We start from the raw sequence: 21853 nt of genomic DNA on the forward strand, positions 1-21853 counted from the left end.
TATCTGAGGTATGTAAACATTTACTATATGATATATAAGGTGTGTAAACATTTACTATATGATATCCGAGGTGAGTAAAACATTTACTACGTGTTACATGAGGTGTGTAAAACATTTACTACTTGTTATATGACATGTGTAAAACAATTACTACGTGATATCTGAGGTGTGTAAAACATTTACTACGTATTATATGAGGTGTGTAAACATTTTCTACGTGGTTATCGAGATGTGTGAAACATTGTATAGGACTGCATTTAAAAGATTAAATTTATTTGCCTATATGTTTAAAAACAAAAAAAGAAACAAAATATGTATAGAAGAGAGTGATTAAATATTTTCAATCTGCGTTGTTTCAATACGTTTTTTTCTTTTCAGTATGAAGGTCTCGGATCCAACGAGTGGGTTTACACAGCATTAAAGAATAACAGACTTACACGGTACAGTAGGACTTTATGTAGATTACACAATGCACACACACTAAGTGAGAGACATATTCATTTACTACATACCAAGTGATCCATAAAAACGTTCTACTCTTTTAAGCTGCGTAGCGGGAAAAGACATGCACAAAACCAGTTTATTATGTTGACTATTTGTGGTAAAATGATCACTTTAATATAGACATGTTATAAATAGTGAAGGATACAAAACGTAATGTCAGAAATGGTAGAGAAGCATCTACTGTACTAAATAAAACGATGGTCGATTAGCCCACGATTTTGTTCAGCATTTCTTATCTCTTTAAGAGTTCACTGCAAGCGTTTTGAGATTTTTGTTTTAAGTACCGTGAACTTCTCTACATGGCCGCCTGTCGATAAAGAGACACACACACACACCGAGAGAGAGAGAGAGAGAGAGAGAGAGAGAGAGAGAGAGAGAGAGAGAGAGAGAGAGAGAGAGAGAGAGAGAGAGAGAGAGTACTATATTGAATAGTCCACAGGGTTGCAGTCATGGGGTGGGGTGGACTTTGAGGCAATCTCAAAAAGACTAGAATAAGTAAGGAAATGCATTATGTATATTCATTGTATGTGTGTGTATATATATATATATACTCTTCAAAAAAAGAAACGCAAAAGGGTACAAATGGGTTATAACTCCGATTTTATGTTTCCTACCGGTTCATGCTTTGTGAATATAAGGTCATTGCATGTCCCAAACACATTCCCACGGTTACATTCGATAAAACGCAGCTACTGTACAATAAAGTTCCAAAATGTGAATATTCGCAAAAACGCAGCCACGTGCAAACCATGTCACCACTGCACGTGCGTTGTCTGCACGTGCAACATGAACACCGACAGTATAAAAGTGCAGGGTGTTCGCTTGCCTGGCCTCTGTATCTGGCCGACAGTTGACAATCCATGACATGCCACGTCTCAGTGAATTGCAGAGAAACAATGCCATCGGCCGATTAGACGCAGGCGAACCCAGAACGGCCGTTGCCAGGGCATTCCATGTGTCCCCAAGCACCATCTCCAGACTGTGGGACCGTTACCAGCAACATGGATCAACACGTGACCTCCCTAGATCCGGTCGACCACGGGTCACTACCCCCGGGCAGGACCGCTACATCCGGGTACGCCACCTTCGGGAACGATTGACTACTGCCACCTCCACAGCCGCAGCAATACCAGGTTTGCGCAGGATATCCGACCAGACCGTACGGAACCGCCTACGTGAGGTAGGAATTCGTGCCAGACGTCCAGTTCGAGGTGTCATCTTAACACCACAACACCGTCGACTCCGACTGCAGTGGTGCCAGATTCATCGACAATGGCCTCAACTGCGATGGAGACAGGTGTGGTTCAGTGACGAGTCCCGATTTCTGCTCCGACGTCATGATGGAAGATGTCGCGTGTATAGGCGTCGTGGTGAACGTTATGCGGCAAACTGCGTGCAGGAAGTGGACAGATTCGGCGGGGTAGTGTCATGGTGTGGGCAGCCATCTCACACACTGGCAGAACTGACCTGGTCCACGTGCAGGGCAACCTGAATGCACAGGGCTACATTGACCAGATCCTCCGGCCACACATCGTTCCAGTTATGGCCAACGCCAACGCAGTGTTCCAACATGACAACGCCAGGCCTCACACAGCACGTCTCACAACGGCTTTCCTACAGAACAACAACATTAATGTCCTTCCTTGGCCATCGATATCACCGGATTTGAACCCAATTGAGCATCTATGGGACGAGTTGGACCGACGCCTCCGACAGCGACAACCACAGCCCCAGACCCTGCCCGAGCTGGCAGCAGCCTTGCAGGCCGAGTGGGCCACCATCCCCCGGGACGTCATCCGTACTCTGGTTGCTTCAATGGGCAGGCGGTGCCAGGCAGTTGTCAACACACGCGGAGGCAACACCCGGTATTGACTCCAGATGACCTTGACCTTGGTGGTGTGTCCTATCACTTACTCACAATGGACTAGAGTGAATTGTGAACAATCCTGCAACATTTGGTAATTATCGGAGTCACCATTCGATAATTAAATCAATTCTCCAAATGTTACGACAATGTGGTTTTGCGTTTCTTCTTTTGAAGAGTATATATATATAGTCAAACCTGTCTTAGCGGCCACCTGTACACAGCGACCACCTGCCTTAAGCGGCCACCTTTTCCCCCCAAACGATTTATAATGTAAATGCACCTGTAATAAGCGGTAACCTGTCTAACGCGGCCAGCGGCCACCTAAATCGGATCCCAAATCGCTAAAATACCTGTATTACGCGGCCGAAGTAAAGTTTTACTATTATATAAAAACGGTATTTTAACAACAGCGATAAGGTGCAGCAAATAACCGATCTTCACACCTTCAGGAGTTACTAGTACCCATTCAGTCCCGACATCTCGACTGTGTATCAATTAAGAAAGTATGACTCTGGCATGCATCTAATTGCCTCTGGGCAGGCTACGCTAGACATTTGTAGATTCACTTATTATGACAATACACTGCATGAAGTAGGAATAAAATAATTAAATAGAAAAAGAAAACAAACTTGTTGAGAACGGTTAATTTAATACATTCCATTTGCATTATTTCTGAAAGAGACGACATGTCAAAAATGTATTTATAGTCAACTGTGAAGCACGCATCCGTTGATTAGCAGTACAGACGGTAAAATAAGAAACAACAACAAATGTTTTAAAGACTATATAATATGTGGCAACCTGTACTCAGCGGCCACCTGTCTTAAGCGGCCACTTTTATCTACTCGCTTGTGTGACCGTTTAAGACAGGTTTGACTGTGTATATATATATATCCTTCAAAAAATGTAGGGGAACTCTAATTAGAATTTACAATTGCCAAATTTGTAAGGTATATTAGCTGTGAGGAATGGTTATAATGATAATAGTGAATTAATTGTGCAGATATTACAACCGGTAGTTCAGTATAACAGTAGGTTTTTCTGACCACCAAAGATCTTGAAGGACGATTGGGGTTAGAAGTGAAATTTGAAAGTTGACGGTTTTTTAATCATTAAATCGCAAATTCAAACAATAAAAATGACTAAAAACAAAACAATAACAACTGTATGATCAACAGAATGAAAAAGATTGACAGAAATAATGTTCCACGGTGATTAATCGACCTTCCTGGAAATTGTCAAAATCGAGAATGACACCGCACGCACGTGTACGGGGCAAATGCGTGCTGCACGTGCAAAATATGGAATATGTTTCGGTGTGCTGATAAACAGACCTGAACTTCTTTAAAAGGATGTCTGTGGTCAAAACGTACCTTCGGTCTAATAGTTGATATTAACATTAATATTTCAGGTTAATATTAAAGTGTGTGTATATATATATATATATATATATATATTTTTTTTTTTTTTTTTATTTATTTATTTAAGAATTGTTCGTAATTTTTTTCGGATTTATCGATGTATAACAGTCGCGCAGCGTAGCGATTTTATACTAAATTTGTGACTGTTATGCATTGATAATATCGCAAAAACTGATGAACAGTTCTTATAATTACAAACAGCACAACTTATTTAGTTAAAACTACACATAATTCATAAATCAGTTTCTAACGTTCTTCCCATGATTTGCTTTTCGTAATGACGTCATTTTCTGAGGTGTTTAGTTTAAAATTCTTCACTATGCTACACAGTTTTATGCACTTTGTGACAGTTGTACATCGATACATTCATTAACAAAAATGACAAACAGATTTTATATAATTACAAAGACAGGAGCTTGGGCAGAGGTGGGTTACGGCAGTCGACTCCCCCCCCCCCCCCCCTCCCCCTTGATCAAGCAAATGTTCTCACTTTTTTCAATTTTTTTCCGGGGAAGCATATCTTAACCCCTCATAAATTTCACTAGCCATAATTTACCCACCACCCTCTTCTAAAATGTATGCACAAGCGCCTGGACACACCATAGTTAATTAAAATACACATAAATCAGCCTCAAGCGTCCTTTTCGTGACTTGTTTTACGTCCCAGCTGGCGTAATGACGTCATTTTATGAGGTTTATCGAAGAATAACATTCAATTTGTCTTCGACGTCGTCCAATCAGAATTGAGGAAATCGTATAAATGCGGAAATTTTTAAATTATATTATTATATATAATTTATCTAGTAATTTTTTGCGAATTTTATATATATATATATATATATATATATATATATATATATATATATATATATATATATATATATAGATAGATAGATAGATAGATATACTTTGACATGTGCAGTACAATAGTATAGCATTTTTAAGTACGTCGTGCGTAAACTGTTAACATTGTTTACTACTTCTCCAAAACTACTTTACCATGGAGAAACGTCTTGTTTTGTAATTTGGCCATTATAATCCTTCCCCATCCCTCCCAGCCCCGGGCCCAAATTATAATATTTAAGCCTCTCCCACACCCGAACTGGCATTAAAAAGTCTTACATCCACACCTGGACTGAATGAGTAAGATAAATACAAAACATGGTGTTGGTATTTTCCAGGAAATACATTCGCTGCATGTTTTGGTCAATGATGACGTTGACGACCATAGGGGAGAGACCGCCCCCTGAAACGGACCTGGTAGGTATCACAGCACTGTCACCGTCACTGTCACTTGTCTTTTGTCACTTGTCTAGTGTCACTTGTCTATTATCACTTGTCTAGCAACAAGAGGGCAGACGTCTGTTGTCCACATTCCGCATGTGTGGTCCGTAAAATCTCTTCCTTTGAAATTGGCCATAGACCACAATTATGTGTTTCTATATAGCGTTTGTGGCTATAGCACATTTATTAATATCTGTAGGCCCGTTTGTAAAGCACGTTTGCCTGTTTGGGGCCAATATACCTAAAAAGGCAACCCAGGATATTGGTTTAAACAAACACACCCACTAAACCTGGCCAAAGTACCCATTTTACACAAAAAGTACTATATTTGCATGGGAGGGAATTACCACAAAATAGCCTTCAATGTTAACAAATTGCACATGTTTGCAAACTACATGCTATCCCCTGTCAACTTCAGTCTAATGATTGCCACTTCAAAGCTGTCTGTCATGAAATAATCAATGTCAAACAGCAGACTACTTTATCTGTGGCCAGGTCGAGTAGATTCTATTTATGTTTCTCGGTATTCATTCAACCCTTTCCATCATTTATTAAAAAATCTAAATTGCTCCTAGAAAATGTAAACCTGGAAGTTTGCATTTGACTACCAAATCGCTGGACAAACAGCCACTATGATTGTCAGTTATCCTAATGTCTGAACTGTATGGTCATTTCAGAGCCCCATTCCACGAAGCGATCTTATCGTTAATATCACCTAAATGTGAAAATGGTGTCTTTTTTTAAATGGCGACAATTTTGTTTATCAGTTAACATATATCAAAATTATCCCCTTGGTCAAATTTGGATGTCGTTAAGCATAATCAGTTGATTTAATATTATCCAGTATTACCCCCTTGGTCAAATTTGGATGTCGTTAAGCATAATCAGTTGATTTAATATTGTCCAGTATTACATACTGAATATTTCAATGTAAATTGTGTAGCAATGATTACGATACTATTTTACTATAAAAAAATTGTTCACTTCTGACCTTTCTGTGACAATAAAGATCGGCAAGAAGTTATAATACTGAATACCGTTTACTGATGTCTATGGGTAATTTTAGTATACTAAAGCTATCCTGAGTTTGATGGGAGAAACAAAATTAGTTAGCTAATGCTATTCTCATTGAAAACATTTAAACCAGCTTTTAATGAAATTTTATGTATCTCTAATACAGATCCTAATCATTTATCTCGACATTCTCGAGTAAATTAGATCTTTAGTGACATAGATTCGAATTCTGAACAATAGTCTGCTGGCTTTTGACATAATCGAGTACGTATTAAGGAATTCAGTTCATCAATATATCAGAATTTGCTTGTACTTGATTTAATACATTACCGTTTATTTTCAAGTGATCAGTAAGCATGGCAATGAAGCCAACATCATAAGCGATATTATTAATGACCACGTTCCAAATCCAATCGTTGTACTGTACGGATGACGAGACGTGCTCACGTTTATTATACAGGTGGGAATTTGAACTGATTTGCATCACTAAAATCCTTGATTCTTAGTTGAATTCATGATATCAATCACATTTAATCATACACAGGGCAAACTGATGCTTTAAATATGACGAGTACTTTTCAAGATTCATTTGTTATTTGTTACATTTCCACCTCTAGTAAAACAAAAAGGACAACTATCACCAACAAGGCATATCCACTCGAGTTTCCTCTCTAAGACTACATGTCACAATTACCAAACGTTTGACATCCAGTAGCCGATGGTTAATAAATCAATGTGTTCTAGTAATGTCGTTACAGATAACAAACAAACAAACACATTTTTAGCCTACCATTCGACACTGACTCTTCAGCAGTTGGACATAGCAAGGACATACCAAGACTAATCTGATGAAATCTATAGCTGAGTTCAGGAAATAACTGAAGTATTTTATTCAGCTGATACTTATAAGATACTGTTAGGATACTTATTCCCTTGCAATGGGATGTGACAATGATTGGGCAGTCAAACATTTAGGAATCAGAAAGAATTCTCCTGGTGGTATATGAAGATATACAAGCTATGTCGTGGATGGACATGGACAACGACGTCTTTGATCCATGTCCATGGTTTTAGTAACACGGTTGTTTTCGACTTGAATCAGTGATGGTGCACGTGGCCATGAAATTCGACAGTGCTCAAATCGTGTAAAAACCCAAATCCCAGCTTATGTAGCACGAATCAAGTTTGTAGAGGCTTCAGTGACGGGGGTTTTCACCGCGTTATCTATTTAAAATGTTGCTATCTATCATCAAGACTAATTAGTACATGAAAAGGTTGAAAACAAATAATGTGCAAATATAATGTCATCAATAGATTACTGAACCCTAAAATTCAGATTGAACAGTAAGTATCATTTTGGTAAATAAATACAAAATACACTACAAGCCAATTTCAAACGCTTTACGAGAGTTAATGTAATAGTTTATTGTCACGGGGATCCTATAATACCCGTAACTGAATAAAACACAATTATCCAAATATCTCTCCTAACTGTATATCTATTAGATCTCTCTGTATCAGTCAGTCCAATACCCGAGTGGCTCGGCTCTAGGAATATCAGAGATAAGATCTTATATAAAGTATATGTAATATAGCACGTTTAGTTCACTACTTGCTGCAGTAGTTAATTAACAACAACAATATAATAACAACCCAGAGCTAAACACTTAATTAGTTAATCTCTAGGTGTCTAGTTTACACAATATTCTAATCACTTCACCGTGACACAAACACCCACACGTGTTATAATTGAGAAACGCTGCCAGGGGAACTTAATTAATAAGGGAATTACAACTCTATTCCTAACTGGTTGATTTCTAATTAACCCTTAACTACTCATTCAGTAACCTGTAATACAGAAATAATACTGGTACATATCACCATAAAGACAATAACCTACAGTTTACCTAGATCCTCTAGGATGACTGGTTAAACTTTAATAATTTTAGAACAGTGAAGCTTACAGTTTACTTCGTCAGATTACCGGAAACACTGTCTAAATAATATTGGTATAATACAGTATTAAAATATTTAAAGTCACATCAATCACATCAAGGTTATACAACAGAGCAGAAATATATATTTACCAGTCCAAAAGGACACGTTCCCTGGAAGCCTTCCAATATGTTTCTCCTCGATATCTAAAATCCTAGTTATTTATTATAAAACCGAATAACGCCTGGGGTCACATCGTGGTACTCCCCCTATCATGGGATATTTCCACAGCGACCAAGATGGCATATTTTCTTAGATGACCAGACTTACTGTCGCCATTCCGCTAGGAATACAAGGTCGTAAAACAGAACTCGCGGAGGTATTACGTAACCACTGGCCACATGGCCTCCACACCTGATCTGGGTGTGTATTGGGAACAGCTCGACCACCGTCGCGCGGGGGTATTACGTAACCCAGCCGCACACGGCCCTCTAAAACAATTAACATTGCCACAGGCGAAAAGATAAGAGCATGTGCCGTCACCCCCCCCCCCCCCCCCCCCCCACCTCAAAAGGGATATTTCCCCTACTCTAGGAATAGGGAAATATACTACATTTAAACAAAACAAAAATGTGCATTAATCGACGCATCCGGGCATTTATAACACATAGTAATAAGGTGATTACCAGTAATCACACTTAGTCTCTGAGTCCCTGGTATACAATAGTATATATAAAAACAAAAACAGAAATCAAGAATGTCAACACATTATCATAACGTTTAACTTCGGGACAGGGCATCAGCGATGTGCCCTTGATATGTTCAATGGTAATTGGGAATTCCTGCAGAAGAAGACTCCATCTCAAAACTCTCTGGTTGGTGGCTTTCATTCTGTGAATGAACGTGAGCGGATTATGATCAGTAAAGACCACCACTTGATGCAATGCCGATTTCACGTAGATCTGAAAATGCTTCAGAGCTTGTACCATGGCCAAAGCTTCCTTCTCTATAGTGGAATAGTTCACCTGGTGTTTGTCAAACTTTTTGGAGAAGAAACTTACAGGATGGTCCAGTCCATTTTCGTCTTCCTGGAACAGCACAGCTCCAGCTCCCATGTCACTGGCATCCACAACCAGCTTGAAAGGCATTCGATAGTCTGGTGCTGCCATCACGGGAGACGAGGAGAGCATCTGCTTAAGACGGTTGAATGACTTCTCGCATTCATCTGACCACTGGAACTTCGTTTCCTTCTTTAACAGCGATGTGATGGTGGCAGCTACCGTCGCAAATTTAGCGCAGAAACGACGATAATAACCGGCCATACCAAGGAACTGGCGAACTTCACGACGGTTGGTCAATGCAGGATACTGGCTGATGTTTAGTGTCTTGGCCTGCAGAGGGGCGACGCAACCATGTCCGATAGTATGACCCAAGTAGGTCACTGAAGCTGAAGGTCACGAATTTACATTTCCCCAGGTTCACAGTCAAGTTAGCTTTCTGTAGGCGACTGAATATTTGTTGTAACCCGGTTAAATGTTCACCCCAAGTGTCGGTGGCTAACACCACATCGTCCAGATACACACTGACGTTTTCTAAGTCTGATAACACGTGGTTCATCATCCTTTGAAAGGCAGAAGGGGCAGTCTTCAAACCAAATGGCATCACTCTAAATGTGAAGAGGCCGTCAGGTGTGATGATCGCCAGGATGTCCTTAGCTTTCTCCGTTAACGGAATGGCATAAAAACCCTTCAATAGGTCCAATTTAGTGATGTATCAAGCGTGTCCAACTCGGTCGATGCAATCGTCAAGGCGGGGTAGAGGGTAGGCATCTGCCTTGATGAGTTGATTTACGCGACGTAGGTCAGCACACACCCGGAAACTGTTATCTCCCTTTTGAATCAGAATAACAGGTGATGCCCACTGACTGTTTGATGGTTCCAGAATGTCGTGTTCCAACATGTAATCTATCTCCTTTTTCAGTGCCGCATGTTTTACAGGGTTTATCCGATAGGCATGCTGTCGAATCGGTGTAGCGTTGGGTTCCAAGCGCACATCCTGGATTAAGGTATTGGTAACCATTGGAAAGTCCAGACAAATGGAAACATTGTCTTGTATCAACGTAGTCAACTTTGCTCGCTGGGGGCTGTCAAGGTGCTGTAGATAAGAACTCAAGTAGAATCTGGCTGTTGGTTAACTTGATCTTTGCAGTCTTGACGTCATCACAGGAAATTGAGTGACTCTCAATTTGGACAGGTAACACTGGAACTATCGGCAGTCTGTCAAAATAACCTTTTAGCAAATTGATGTGACAATACCTACTTTTCCTAATCCTATCAGGAGTGTTTATCACATACCTTGTCTCATTAACCCGTTTGTGCACAACATAGGGACCGAAATACCGGTTCTGTAATGAACCCCGTTTAATGGGAAGGTACAGCAGCACTTTATCCCCTGGTTTAAATTCCCGACTCCTAGCCTTCCTATCAAACACTGATTTTATTTTGCTCTGAGCATAGCTCAGATGCTTCCTAGCTAGTTCGGTCGCCTGCCACAACCTATCTCTAACTCTCCCTACATAAATCAGCAGGTTTTCGGCATTATCCTTGTCTAAGCAACTATCTTTTACCAATTTGAGAGGGCCTCGGGCTGAATGCCCATAGACCAACTCAAATGGGGTGAATCCTAAGGATTCTTGCTTTGCATCCCGTGCTGCGAACAACACGAAAGGAATTGACTGGTCCCAGTCAGTACCATTGTCGAAACAATGGCAGCGGAGCATACTTTTCATGCTCTGGTGGAAACGTTCTATTGCGCCCTGGCTCTCAGGGTGGAATGCAGCAGAACGAATCTGTCGTATATCTAACATAGACAGTACTTGCTGGATTAACTTGCTCATAAAGTTCGTACCCCGGTCGCTTTAAATTTCACCTGGTAAACCCGTATACATGAAGTACTTAAGCAGCGCACTAGCTACAACAGACGCAGTAACCTTCCTTAAGGGAATCGCCTCTGGAAAACGCGTAGTTAAGCACATAATTGTTAACAAGAATTGGTTGCCTGAACGCGTTTTCGGTAATGGCCCCACTACATCTATCAACACTTTTGAAAAGGCTTCCCCAACTATGGGAACCTTCTGCAGGGGATAGGGAGGAATTAGCTGATTTGGTTTGCCCACGACCTGACACACATGATATGACATACAATGCTTACTGACATCTGCAAACATTCCCTTTCAATAAAACTCTGAGGCAAGTTTACTATGAGTTTTATTCAGAAAACACGTCCTCGTGTGCTAACAATAACAATGACGGACGGTACTTAGAGGGCACCACAATTCTACATCTTGTCACACATTCCTCACTATCAGGCACAACCTTCTCCACACTTGTATTCATTAATACTCCCTTGTCCATATAATAACCTGACATCTGATCCTCCATCTCACCCTCAGTTAACAACGTAGTGCGAGCTGCCAACAAACTTGGATCAGCCCCCTGCTCTAGGATTAACTCTTGTGTATTCCAAGGTAAGTCCCCTCTATCAAACACAACTGGTTCATTTCCCCTCTGCGGGAGATCAACAGGTTCCACCACATTTAGTTCCTCAGTTGACTTATCTACCATTTTACTGATAACCTCATCCATTCCAATTTCATGGCTCACACACGTATCAGACAAATCACAAATATCCTCTGGGTCTCGTGTTACCCTTCTGGCCATAGCCCTAGTCATTACACACGCAGGATATCTAGTCTCATCAACCTCACACTCTTCTATGGGTAAAGGGCTGTCTTCAATTAACAATTGGTCACATTGCGGCTGACAACACTGACTAGTCAAATCATTACCCAACAAAACTCCTATGTTTTCAAAAGGCAAGTCCTTCACAACACCCATAATGACTGGTCCCGTCACAAACTTCGAACACAAGAAAACGTTATGTAACCGGACAACCATATTTTCTCCAGTAACCGAGGTTAAGGCCAAACTACGTCCTGTATCTGAATTCTCTATACCGGCTAAACACTCTGACGTTATCAGTGACTGGCTACACCCTGTATCTTGATAGACTGATATTGCCTTAGGACACAACTCTTGTTTCACATCACAAACCATACCAGTGGACACATACAGGTTTACTTTCTGTGCCATAGGACTAACCATTAACTCTCTCGCTAGCGGAGCTGACCTCACTAAACCGACCACTTGCGCAATATCGCGTTTCCTTTTAAAACAGTCCCTGAAAAGATGGTTATCCTTTTTACAGTAACTGCAATGTGGACGAAAAGTTCGTGCATTGGCTAATAATGCAGGTTTATCCTTACTTTGCCCACCAGGTGCATTCCTTGCCTGACTAGCTGACCAACTAGATGACTCTCGCCGATAGTTACCTTCCCGGGGAAAACCTGGCTGAAATTTCTTCTTATCACCCTGTTGTATAGAGCTACCCTGTACTGCCTAAGCTTTGTGTATTAACACGTAGTCATCTGCCACTATGCCTGCCTCCTCAATTTTTTTTTATATCACGATCCTCTAAATAAATACGTAAGCTAACTGGTAATCCAGTTTTAATGTCCTGTAAGATCAACAACTCCCGTAACTCGGTATATGACTCTACCTGATGAGAAACCACCCATTTATCAAACATCCCTGCCTTCTTAGCCACAAACTCACTATAAGACTGACCCTGCGTTTTTCTCAACTCGCTATACCGTAAACGGTAATCCTCAGGTCGTAATTCATAAGCCCTCAACACCGCAGACTTAACTAGGTCGTACTGACTTGCTCGCTCATCACTCATTGAATTATAAGCTACGCTAGCCTTCCCCTTAAACTTAGACACGGCTAACAATGTCCACTTAGACTGCGGCCACTTTAGCTGCTTAGCGGCCCATTCAAAAAGTTGGAAGAATATATCTACCTCCTGGTCGTCAAATACAGGCACTGATCTATAAGCCTCCGACATGTTAAACCCATTTCCTGCCTCCCGTCTAACTTTAACTCATGTTCCACTTTTAATTTTGCTAACTGGAATTCTCTATCCCTATCTCTCTCTTTCTCTCTCTCTCTCTCTCTCTCTCTCTCTCTCTCTCTCTCTCTCTCTCTCTCTCTCGCTCTCTCTCTCTCTCTCTCTCTCTCTCTCTCTCTCTCTCTCTCTCTCTCTCTCTCTCTCTCTCTCTCTCTCTCTCTCTCTCTCTCTCTCTCTCTCTCTCTCTCTCTTTCTCTCTCTCTCTCTCTCTCTCTCTCTCTCTCTCTCTCTATCTCTCTAATGCACGTTCTTCTCTTTCGTACTCAAGCTTTTTAAAAGCTAACTGTTGTTCCATACTCAAGTCATTTATCTCTATCTCTGGAACAATCTCACTTTCTTCCATAACAGGCCTATCACCAAAAACTTCCTGGATAATAATTGTCTTTATATCACCTAATGTTTTAGCTGATGTTAAATCAATTTCTCGCTCACTCGCGATTTCAACTAATTCGGCCTTACGTGCTCGCTTAATCTCCACTACACTGAGTGTAGGCCTATCCAGCAAATTCTTATCCATGTTTAGATATGACGCACTTATTATTAATTTTTTCTAGTGAACAATGTTGCTACTTTAGTTAATTTTTAAAAATAATTTATAAACCCCCCATTTACAAACAATACTTTTTAAATATGCATGTCCCGTTTCAGATCCGGGACGAGCACCCCAATTTTTACTCCTGTCACGGGGATCCTATAATACCCGTAACTGAATAAAACACAATTATCCAAATATCTCTCCTAACTGTATATCTATTAGATCTCTCTGTATCGGGCAGTCCAATACTCGAGTGGCTCGGCTATAGGAATATCAGAGATAAGATCTTATATAAAGTATATGTAATATAGCACGTTTAGTTCACTAGAAAACACAACAAAACACAATACACTTTGGAATCTGTATTAACACTAACGCTGACAAATGTACTTGCCGCAGTAGTTAATTAACAACAACAATATAATAACAACCCAGAGCTAAACACTTAATTAGTTAATCTCTAGGTGTCTAGTTTACACAATATTCTAATCACTTCACCGTGACACAAACACCCACACGCGTTATAATTGAGAAACGCTGCCAGGGGAACTTAATTAATAAGGGAATTACAACTCTATTCCTAACTGGTTAATTTCTAATTAACCCTTAACTACTCATTCAGTAACCTGTAATACAGAAATAATACTGGTACATATCACAATAAAGACAATAACCTACAGTTTACCTAGGTCCTCTAGGATGACTGGTTAAACTTTAATAATTTTAGAACAGTGAAGCCTACAGTTTACTTCGTCGGATTACCGGAAACACTGTCTAAATAATATTGGTATAATACAGTATTAAAATATTTAAAGTCACATCAGTCACATCAAGGTTATACAACAGAGCAGAAATATATATTTACCAGTCCAAACAGACACGTTCCCCGGAAGCCTTCCAATATGTTTCTCCTCGATATATCTAAAATCGAATATCGCCTGGGGGCACATCGCGGTACTCCCCCTATCATGGGATATTTCCACAGCGACCAAGACGGCATCTTTTCTTAGATGACCAGACTTACTGTCACCATTCCGCTAGGAATACTAGGTCATAAAACAGAACTCGCGGATGTATTACGTAACCACTGGCCACATGGCCTCCACACCTTATCTGGGTGTGTATTGGGAACAGCTCGACCACCGTCGCGCGGGGGTATTACGTAACCCAGCCGCACACGGCCCTCTAAAACAATTAACATCGCCACAGGCGAAAAGATAAGAGCATGTTCCGTCACATTTATAATATCCAATCAGTTGATTGCCAACTGATTAACAACATTGCCGCCATTTTCATATTTTGTTTGGGTTCTGAAATGGCCATTACATGTTTTCATACAGTTTAATCATCAGGCTAACTGAAAATTACATTGTCGTTTATCCCATGTTTGGTAGTCAAATTTTGCCTGACTCATGGTCTATTAGTGTTTGGTAAAAGCATCGTATTCATCAAAATGATATATTGCTCTTGTTTCTAATGAATGACATTAATGTTTGTTTTGAGGAGTACGTGTTCACCGGGATGATATTTCTCATTGGAGTCTTCGTGTTTGCGGCGGTCGTTGGCAACGTCGGCGATGTGATCAGCAACATGCACGCCGCCAGACAAGATTTCCAATCACGGTAACGTATTGCTACAGATCAGAGATCGTGCTTTTAACGTTTCAAAGTGCACGGCCAGACTCAAGGATATAGCTAAGTCTCCAGACTTCAGCTATATACTATTTATATGGCGAGTCTTTACAATAATTAGAACCTTTTATGTTGTACGGAGTCGGTTCATAACAGTTTTACATAAGATTCTGGCTTAATAGAAAGAAATTCTGCTTTTATATAAGTTTTGATAATTCTTCAAACTGATAACTATCACCAGCTGATAACAAAGTAAAATGTATTAAAATTGGATCATCGTATGTTGTCATACATTTAAGGAAAGGTACTACGACTATTATGTCCTCAAAATGATAACTATCAATAGCTGATAACAAAGTAAAATGGATTAAAATTGGATCATCGTATGTTGGCATACATTTATGAAAAGGTACTACGACTATTATGTCCTCAAACTGATAACTATCAATAGCTGATAAAGTAAAATGGATTAAAATTGGATCATCGTATGTTGTCATACATTTAAGGAAAGGTACTACGACTATTATGTCCTCAAACTGATAACTATCAATAGCTGATAAAGTAAAATGGATTAAAATTGGATCATCGTATGTTGTCATACATTTAAGGAAAGGTACTACGACTATTATGTCCTCAAACTGATAACTATCAATAGCTGATTACAAAGTAAAATGGATTCAAACTGGATCATCGTATGTTGGCATACATTTATGAAAAGGTACTACGACTATTATGTCCTCAAAGTGATCTAGTGGTTGATGGTTTTGATTGTATTGTATACCTTTTCCCCAGAATGGATCACATCAAGTTCTACATGCAGCACCGCCGTATTCCCGAGGAACTGCAGGAGAGAGTGAAGAAATGGGGGGAATACTCCTGGTCCAGGTGAATTAACATTCAGCAGTGTTCATCTTCACTGGGTCTTCTGTGGCAGGCTTTAACAGCACTAGCATAATAATGTACAATACACGAGAAAACCCGCGTATATGGCCAGCACTGTTAATCTCTCAACCTTTAAAAAATAATACCAGTTGCCTTTAGAGGTTAATGGTGATTAGTCTTAATATAACACAAAGTAACCTTTATAATGCAGTAACTTAATTGACCGCTCTTTGTCACTCCTTTTGGTGGCAGCTTAACACAGATTTGACTACATTGCAAGAGTGTTCTTTCCCAAAACAACTTCCAGCCCAAATGACTAACTGTTTAGAGCTGGTTCAAATAGTACGTCTTTTGTAAGTCTTTTTTGAAGCTAATCTTGTTTTAAAACATATTTTGATCGGGGGAACCACGGAATTAAGAGTCTCTTGATATTAGTTTTAGACCTTTTTATTTTCACACTTAGATGCAATACTGATATTGGTCCTGTTAAGTACTTTAAATCGATATTCAAATATAATCACCCAGACCCTATTCATGTCTAACAAATAGTCATTAGGAATCGACTTATAATGCTGGTTATTACCCCCATGTTTATCTTAAGCTTACTTGGGTCTCATATATATTATGATATGGCTTTCGTGTTAGATTATGTTGTCACGCATTTACAAGCCGTTCTTGTGATTTGTTTATATTAATCTGAAGCTGGAATGAATGGCATCTCATGTCGTAGAGTTATAGCTAGCGTGTGTGTGTGTATTTTTTCAGAACGCAGGCCACAGACGAACCAGCCTTGTTGCGCTATCTGCCTGACGGACTGCGCACTGAGATCGCCCTGCACGTGCATCTGAACACTCTGAAAAAGGTGGGTCGTCTTCCTCGTTCTAACACTGTCTTCACGTAGACATTCCTCACAAACTGACATGGGAAACTGGCTTGGTGCTTAGAAAACTTTTAGAGTTTTAGAGTGAGACACTAATGTCATGCCAACGCCATACAAATTGTATGCATATGACATCATTAGAGATTGAGTCAGGACTCTAACATTTAGCACGGGCCCTCAACTCTAGAGGCTTAACATTTTAAAGGCATTAGAATTACTTATCAAAACCTGCACATACAATCAGTTCCGCACCTGCCATGCAGAATATGCCCGGCTGTCCTGTACAGTCTCTATCATCATTGAATGCTCATGGATTGTTACATCACTGGATTTTAATATTAACAGATTCCTGGGTAGTGGCAGTCCTCCTATAGGCAAAGCATATGACAGTAATTCCTGGAGCAGTCACGATCAAGTCAAAATGCCATTTTTATTATGATATGTATTTTGTCGTTTAGATACCATACACAGTTAAATAACAGGGCGTCTTTCGGACCACATCTGAGTCCTGTGGTAATGTAATAATATTGACTAAGGCCCCATTTGAACTTCAGACCCAAGCCAAATGATTGACTGTAATCTTTCCTGCCCCCGTTGGTGGTCCTTGGATTTCTTATTAAACGTTACAAAACACAAGTGTGTGTCACTTCATTAATATTTTTCCAGTGACGTCACACTATTAATCTAATTGTATAGGATCTACAGTTGTGAACAATGCAGTTTGACATTTGTGTGTGCTCAGGTCATGCATTCGAACCCACAACTGACAAAACTTGTACATTGTAAATGAGTATCACGCATTACTCTTTTGATGCCAAACATCTGTATCATCGAATGAGTTTGTAAATTGAATCTGATAACACTGACACTAGTGATAGTAATGTATTCAGGCATAATACAACGAAGTTTGTTGAATCCTAATTCGGAAATCGTAGATTACACGTTTAACACGGGTATCACGATTACTGCCAGCTTCCACTGATGATAATTTACTGGTCGAATCGTTCAGTTTAGGCCCCAAACTAAGGATCCTCTCGTTTTGGGGTTATTAGTTTTCGGAAAATATTCTTGGTCATTTTAACCTATTACTTACTTAAACATTTTTTTATATAAAGTACATTTTTTTATATAAAGTACAAAGTAGTTAATTTGGCTGTCACGTTAAAAAACATACACTGAATAATGGATTAAATTGGAGAATGCACTTGGAATTGTGGATTCTTGAAAACAATTAACTGGTCCCTATGGGGCTGGTGAATCCACACTTCCTCGTACATGCCCTACTACTTATTGCAGGTGAAAATGTTTGAGGAATGCGAGGAGGGACTACTGAGAGAGTTGGTCCTCAAACTGAGGCCACAGATCTTCTCTCCAGGAGACTACATCTGTAAAATCGGCGAGATAGGTTAGTAAGCACACCGCAATTTTCACTGTAATTCCCGGCGAGATAGGTCGGTAACCTCACCGCTGTAGTTCCCGGCGAGATAGGTCGGTAACCTCACCGCAATTCTCACCGCAATTCTCACTGTTAATTCCCGGCGAGATAGGTCGGTAACCTCACCGCTGTAATTCCCGGTGAGATAGGTCGGTAACCTCACCGCAATTCTCACTGCAATTCTCACTTTTATGGGGGCGGGACGTAGCCCAGTGGTAAAGTGCTTACCTGATGCGCGGTTGGTCTAGGATCGATCTCTGTCGGTGCGCCCATTAGGCTGTATCTCGTTCCAGCCAGTGTTATACGACTGGTATATCAACGGCCGTGGTATGCGCTATCCTATCTGTGGGGTGGTGCATATAAAATATCCCTTGCTACTAATGGAAAAATGTAGCGGGTTTCCTTTCTAAGACTATACGTCAAAATTACCAAATGTTTGACGTCCACTGTGCTCTAGTGGTGTCGTTAAACAAAACAGTTTTTTCTCGACATCATACAAGGAGAGCTAATTAGACCGACTGTAATAATAATGTTAATCAAGTTACTGGTGTCTTTGAAATAAGACATCCAAGGGTACTGCTGCTTCAATTTGTAGCTCATTGTCTTTCATGTTAAACAAAATCTCAATCAAAACTAACCATTAGTGTGTTGCTGTTTTTCTTTGCAGGACGAGAAATGTATATCTTGGACCACGGGAAAGTTGAGGTTGGTAATATGCTGCTTTAAAACTAGTTTGAAAATCATAACTGTGACAGTAGATTTATAACATTAACATGATAAATGTGAAATACGCTCGTAAGTGTGCAAGACCAGTAACAAGTTCTGTCTAAAGATAAAGTATGTGTATTTTAGTGTTTGGATCGAAGTTTATTTATAGCTGACCCGAATGTTGTGCGTAGTTTACGTTTAGAATTTTTTAATGATATTTGTGTATCATATAAATTATAATGTTAATTTGGAACTTTGTGTATCGTTTAAAGTATGTTAATGGTAGGACAACAGTTTTGAATATAAGAAAATCAATTAACTGAATACTTAGACATGTATGTGTGTGTCTTTTTTACATTTTAATACTTGAACTGAAGTGTACGAACTAATTTGACATTGTAATATGTGTTGGGGTTTTTTAATATTGTTAATACCAGACCCAAAGTGTACATATTGTTTACCGTTCAATACTTGAACTGAAAAGTACATACTAATTTTACATTTTAATATGTGGGGTTTTTTACATTTTACTACCAGACCCGAAGTGTACATATTGTTTAGATTTTATTATTTGAACTTAAGTGCAAGTATTGTTTAGATTTTTAATATTTGGACTGAAGTGTTTGTATTGTATTAAATGTTAACTAAAATCTATATAAGTATATACTAAAATCTATATAAGTATATGTATTATAAAGATTTGGACTGAAGTGTTTGTATTGTTTACATTTGGACTGAAGTGTACGTAATATTTGGATTGAAGTGTGTATGTACTGTTTACTTATGAAGTGACGTATGTATGTTATTGACTGAACCTTTTGTGTTGTAAATTTCTGCTGAAGTGTACGTATTGTTTAGGTATTAATATTTGGACTGACATTTAAATATTGTTTACATTTGAATAGTAGTGCATGTATTGTTTCGATCTGGACATAGTGTATGTATTTAGATTTGTATTTAGATTTGAACTATAGTGTATGCATTGTTTAAACTGGGACAGAAGTGTATGTATTGTTTAGATATGGACTGAAGAGTTGAAGCGTGCGTGCGTGCGTACCTCTGTGTGTGTGTGTGTGTGTGTGTGTGTGTGTGTGTGTGTGTGTGTGTGTGTGTGTGTGTGTGTGGCTAAGATTTGTTGTGTAGTGTGGGTCTTGTTGAATTAGACTTACTGCAGTTATGATGTAGATCTGAACTGAAATGTGTATATTGTTTAGATTTTAGTGCCAAATCCATTCTGTAGTACCAATATCCAGATTGCGATCCTCACACCAGGGAACTACTTTGGAGAAATCAGCTTACTGAAACTCGGTAAAAACAGGTCTGTGTCTGGTATATCTAGCTACTATTAAATGTATTATGTGCTGATCATAGGTGTTGTAACCATAGGCGTACGGGCTCCCAATTTTGTAAGAGGCATGCTGGCTTTTGCCCGAATTAAACAAAAATGTCCGAATCTGGATCACAACATTTATTCATATTAGTATTACTACCAGGCAGCTATATAAGTTTCATACGAATCACTACGCATTCAAAATTAATGGTCATTATGGGGTCGGTTTAAAACGAAATGTAAGGAGGGTCTATTATGTTCAAAATCCACTCACATCTATAGATATAACTAGTATTATTACCCCCAGCAGGCACTCATAACGGGGGAAAATAAAAATAATAATTTCTCACATTGGTTTAACCGGTCATTTGATTGGGTAGTTCAGTTCACAGCAACCAAAGAACGGGCGTGTACTAAATCAGCATGTTACAGCAGGAGTAGTGATTTCTAAGAACTGCCGGACTACTTATCAATATAAGCAAAATCTTCGTAAACGAGCACGATGATACACGAACACACCAATACATTTTAATTTTAATTTTAAAAAATCTGTTGAAGCAATATGTTTTATCTACTAATTTAATTATTATTATTATTATTATTTATATATATATATATATATTTAATAATTAATATATATATATATATAATTATATATTATATATTTATATATATATATATATATATATATATATATATATATATATATATATATATATATATATATATATATATACCACTAAAGTGCATACACTGTAGGTTATAGCAGACGACAATAACGATGGCAGAGTATTTAACGCTGGTTAAGGTCAACGATCTTTTAAAAATTGATGGTGCAAGTGCTGGACGAATTGAAAATAAATTTAAACCACTTAACACATAAACGTATATGTTATAAAGACTAATGATAGAAAGTCAATACAGGTACCACGCTACAGACTTCGATTCTCCCAGAAAGTGTGTCAAACCCGCCTACAGATCTATGTTTAGATTTGCCTGAAGAAGTTATTCGAGAACTGCTGCGTGATGATGTCGACTTGGGTGAAGCGAATGACGTAAATACAGAAAATACTAACATAAACTGGGATAAAGATATAAAAGATTTTCTTGCATCCATTTTATCTTGCAACAAACACCAAACAAAATCCCGGTCCTGGTGAAACATGGTTTAAAAAACAACCGGTTGGCAAAAACAAACTCGGCACCTTAATGAGAAAAATAGCGCCAGAAAAATTTATACAAAATCTTACTGATGCAAACATTCATCCAAATCAAATCATTCAAGTGTCAGTACATCGGAAGTTACAATCCATTAATTCCTATGTTCGAATTTCCGAACAACACAAGGAAATCAACAATATACTTGTCGACCCGACATCTGCACATACCGCGACAACAC

At 39.1% G+C, this 21853-nt stretch overlaps 1 protein-coding gene across 2 annotated transcripts in view; it reads left to right on the forward strand.

Annotated features, from left to right (window-relative positions):
* LOC121371734 (cyclic nucleotide-gated channel rod photoreceptor subunit alpha-like) overlaps nt 1-21853 on the forward strand; it is a 63492-nt gene that overhangs the window by 27684 nt on the left and 13955 nt on the right. For both annotated transcript variants that reach the window (XM_041497840.1, XM_041497841.1), the window contains exons 11-18: nt 379-440; nt 4974-5052; nt 15092-15210; nt 16012-16104; nt 16867-16963; nt 18278-18386; nt 19084-19121; nt 20339-20442. In XM_041497840.1, coding sequence (XP_041353774.1) covers nt 379-440; nt 4974-5052; nt 15092-15210; nt 16012-16104; nt 16867-16963; nt 18278-18386; nt 19084-19121; nt 20339-20442 — 701 coding nt within the window. The remainder of the gene's footprint in view (nt 1-378; nt 441-4973; nt 5053-15091; nt 15211-16011; nt 16105-16866; nt 16964-18277; nt 18387-19083; nt 19122-20338; nt 20443-21853) is intronic.

This window comes from Gigantopelta aegis, chromosome 4 (assembly GCF_016097555.1).
Source record: "Gigantopelta aegis isolate Gae_Host chromosome 4, Gae_host_genome, whole genome shotgun sequence".
Lineage (NCBI taxonomy): Eukaryota > Metazoa > Mollusca > Gastropoda > Neomphalida > Peltospiridae > Gigantopelta > Gigantopelta aegis.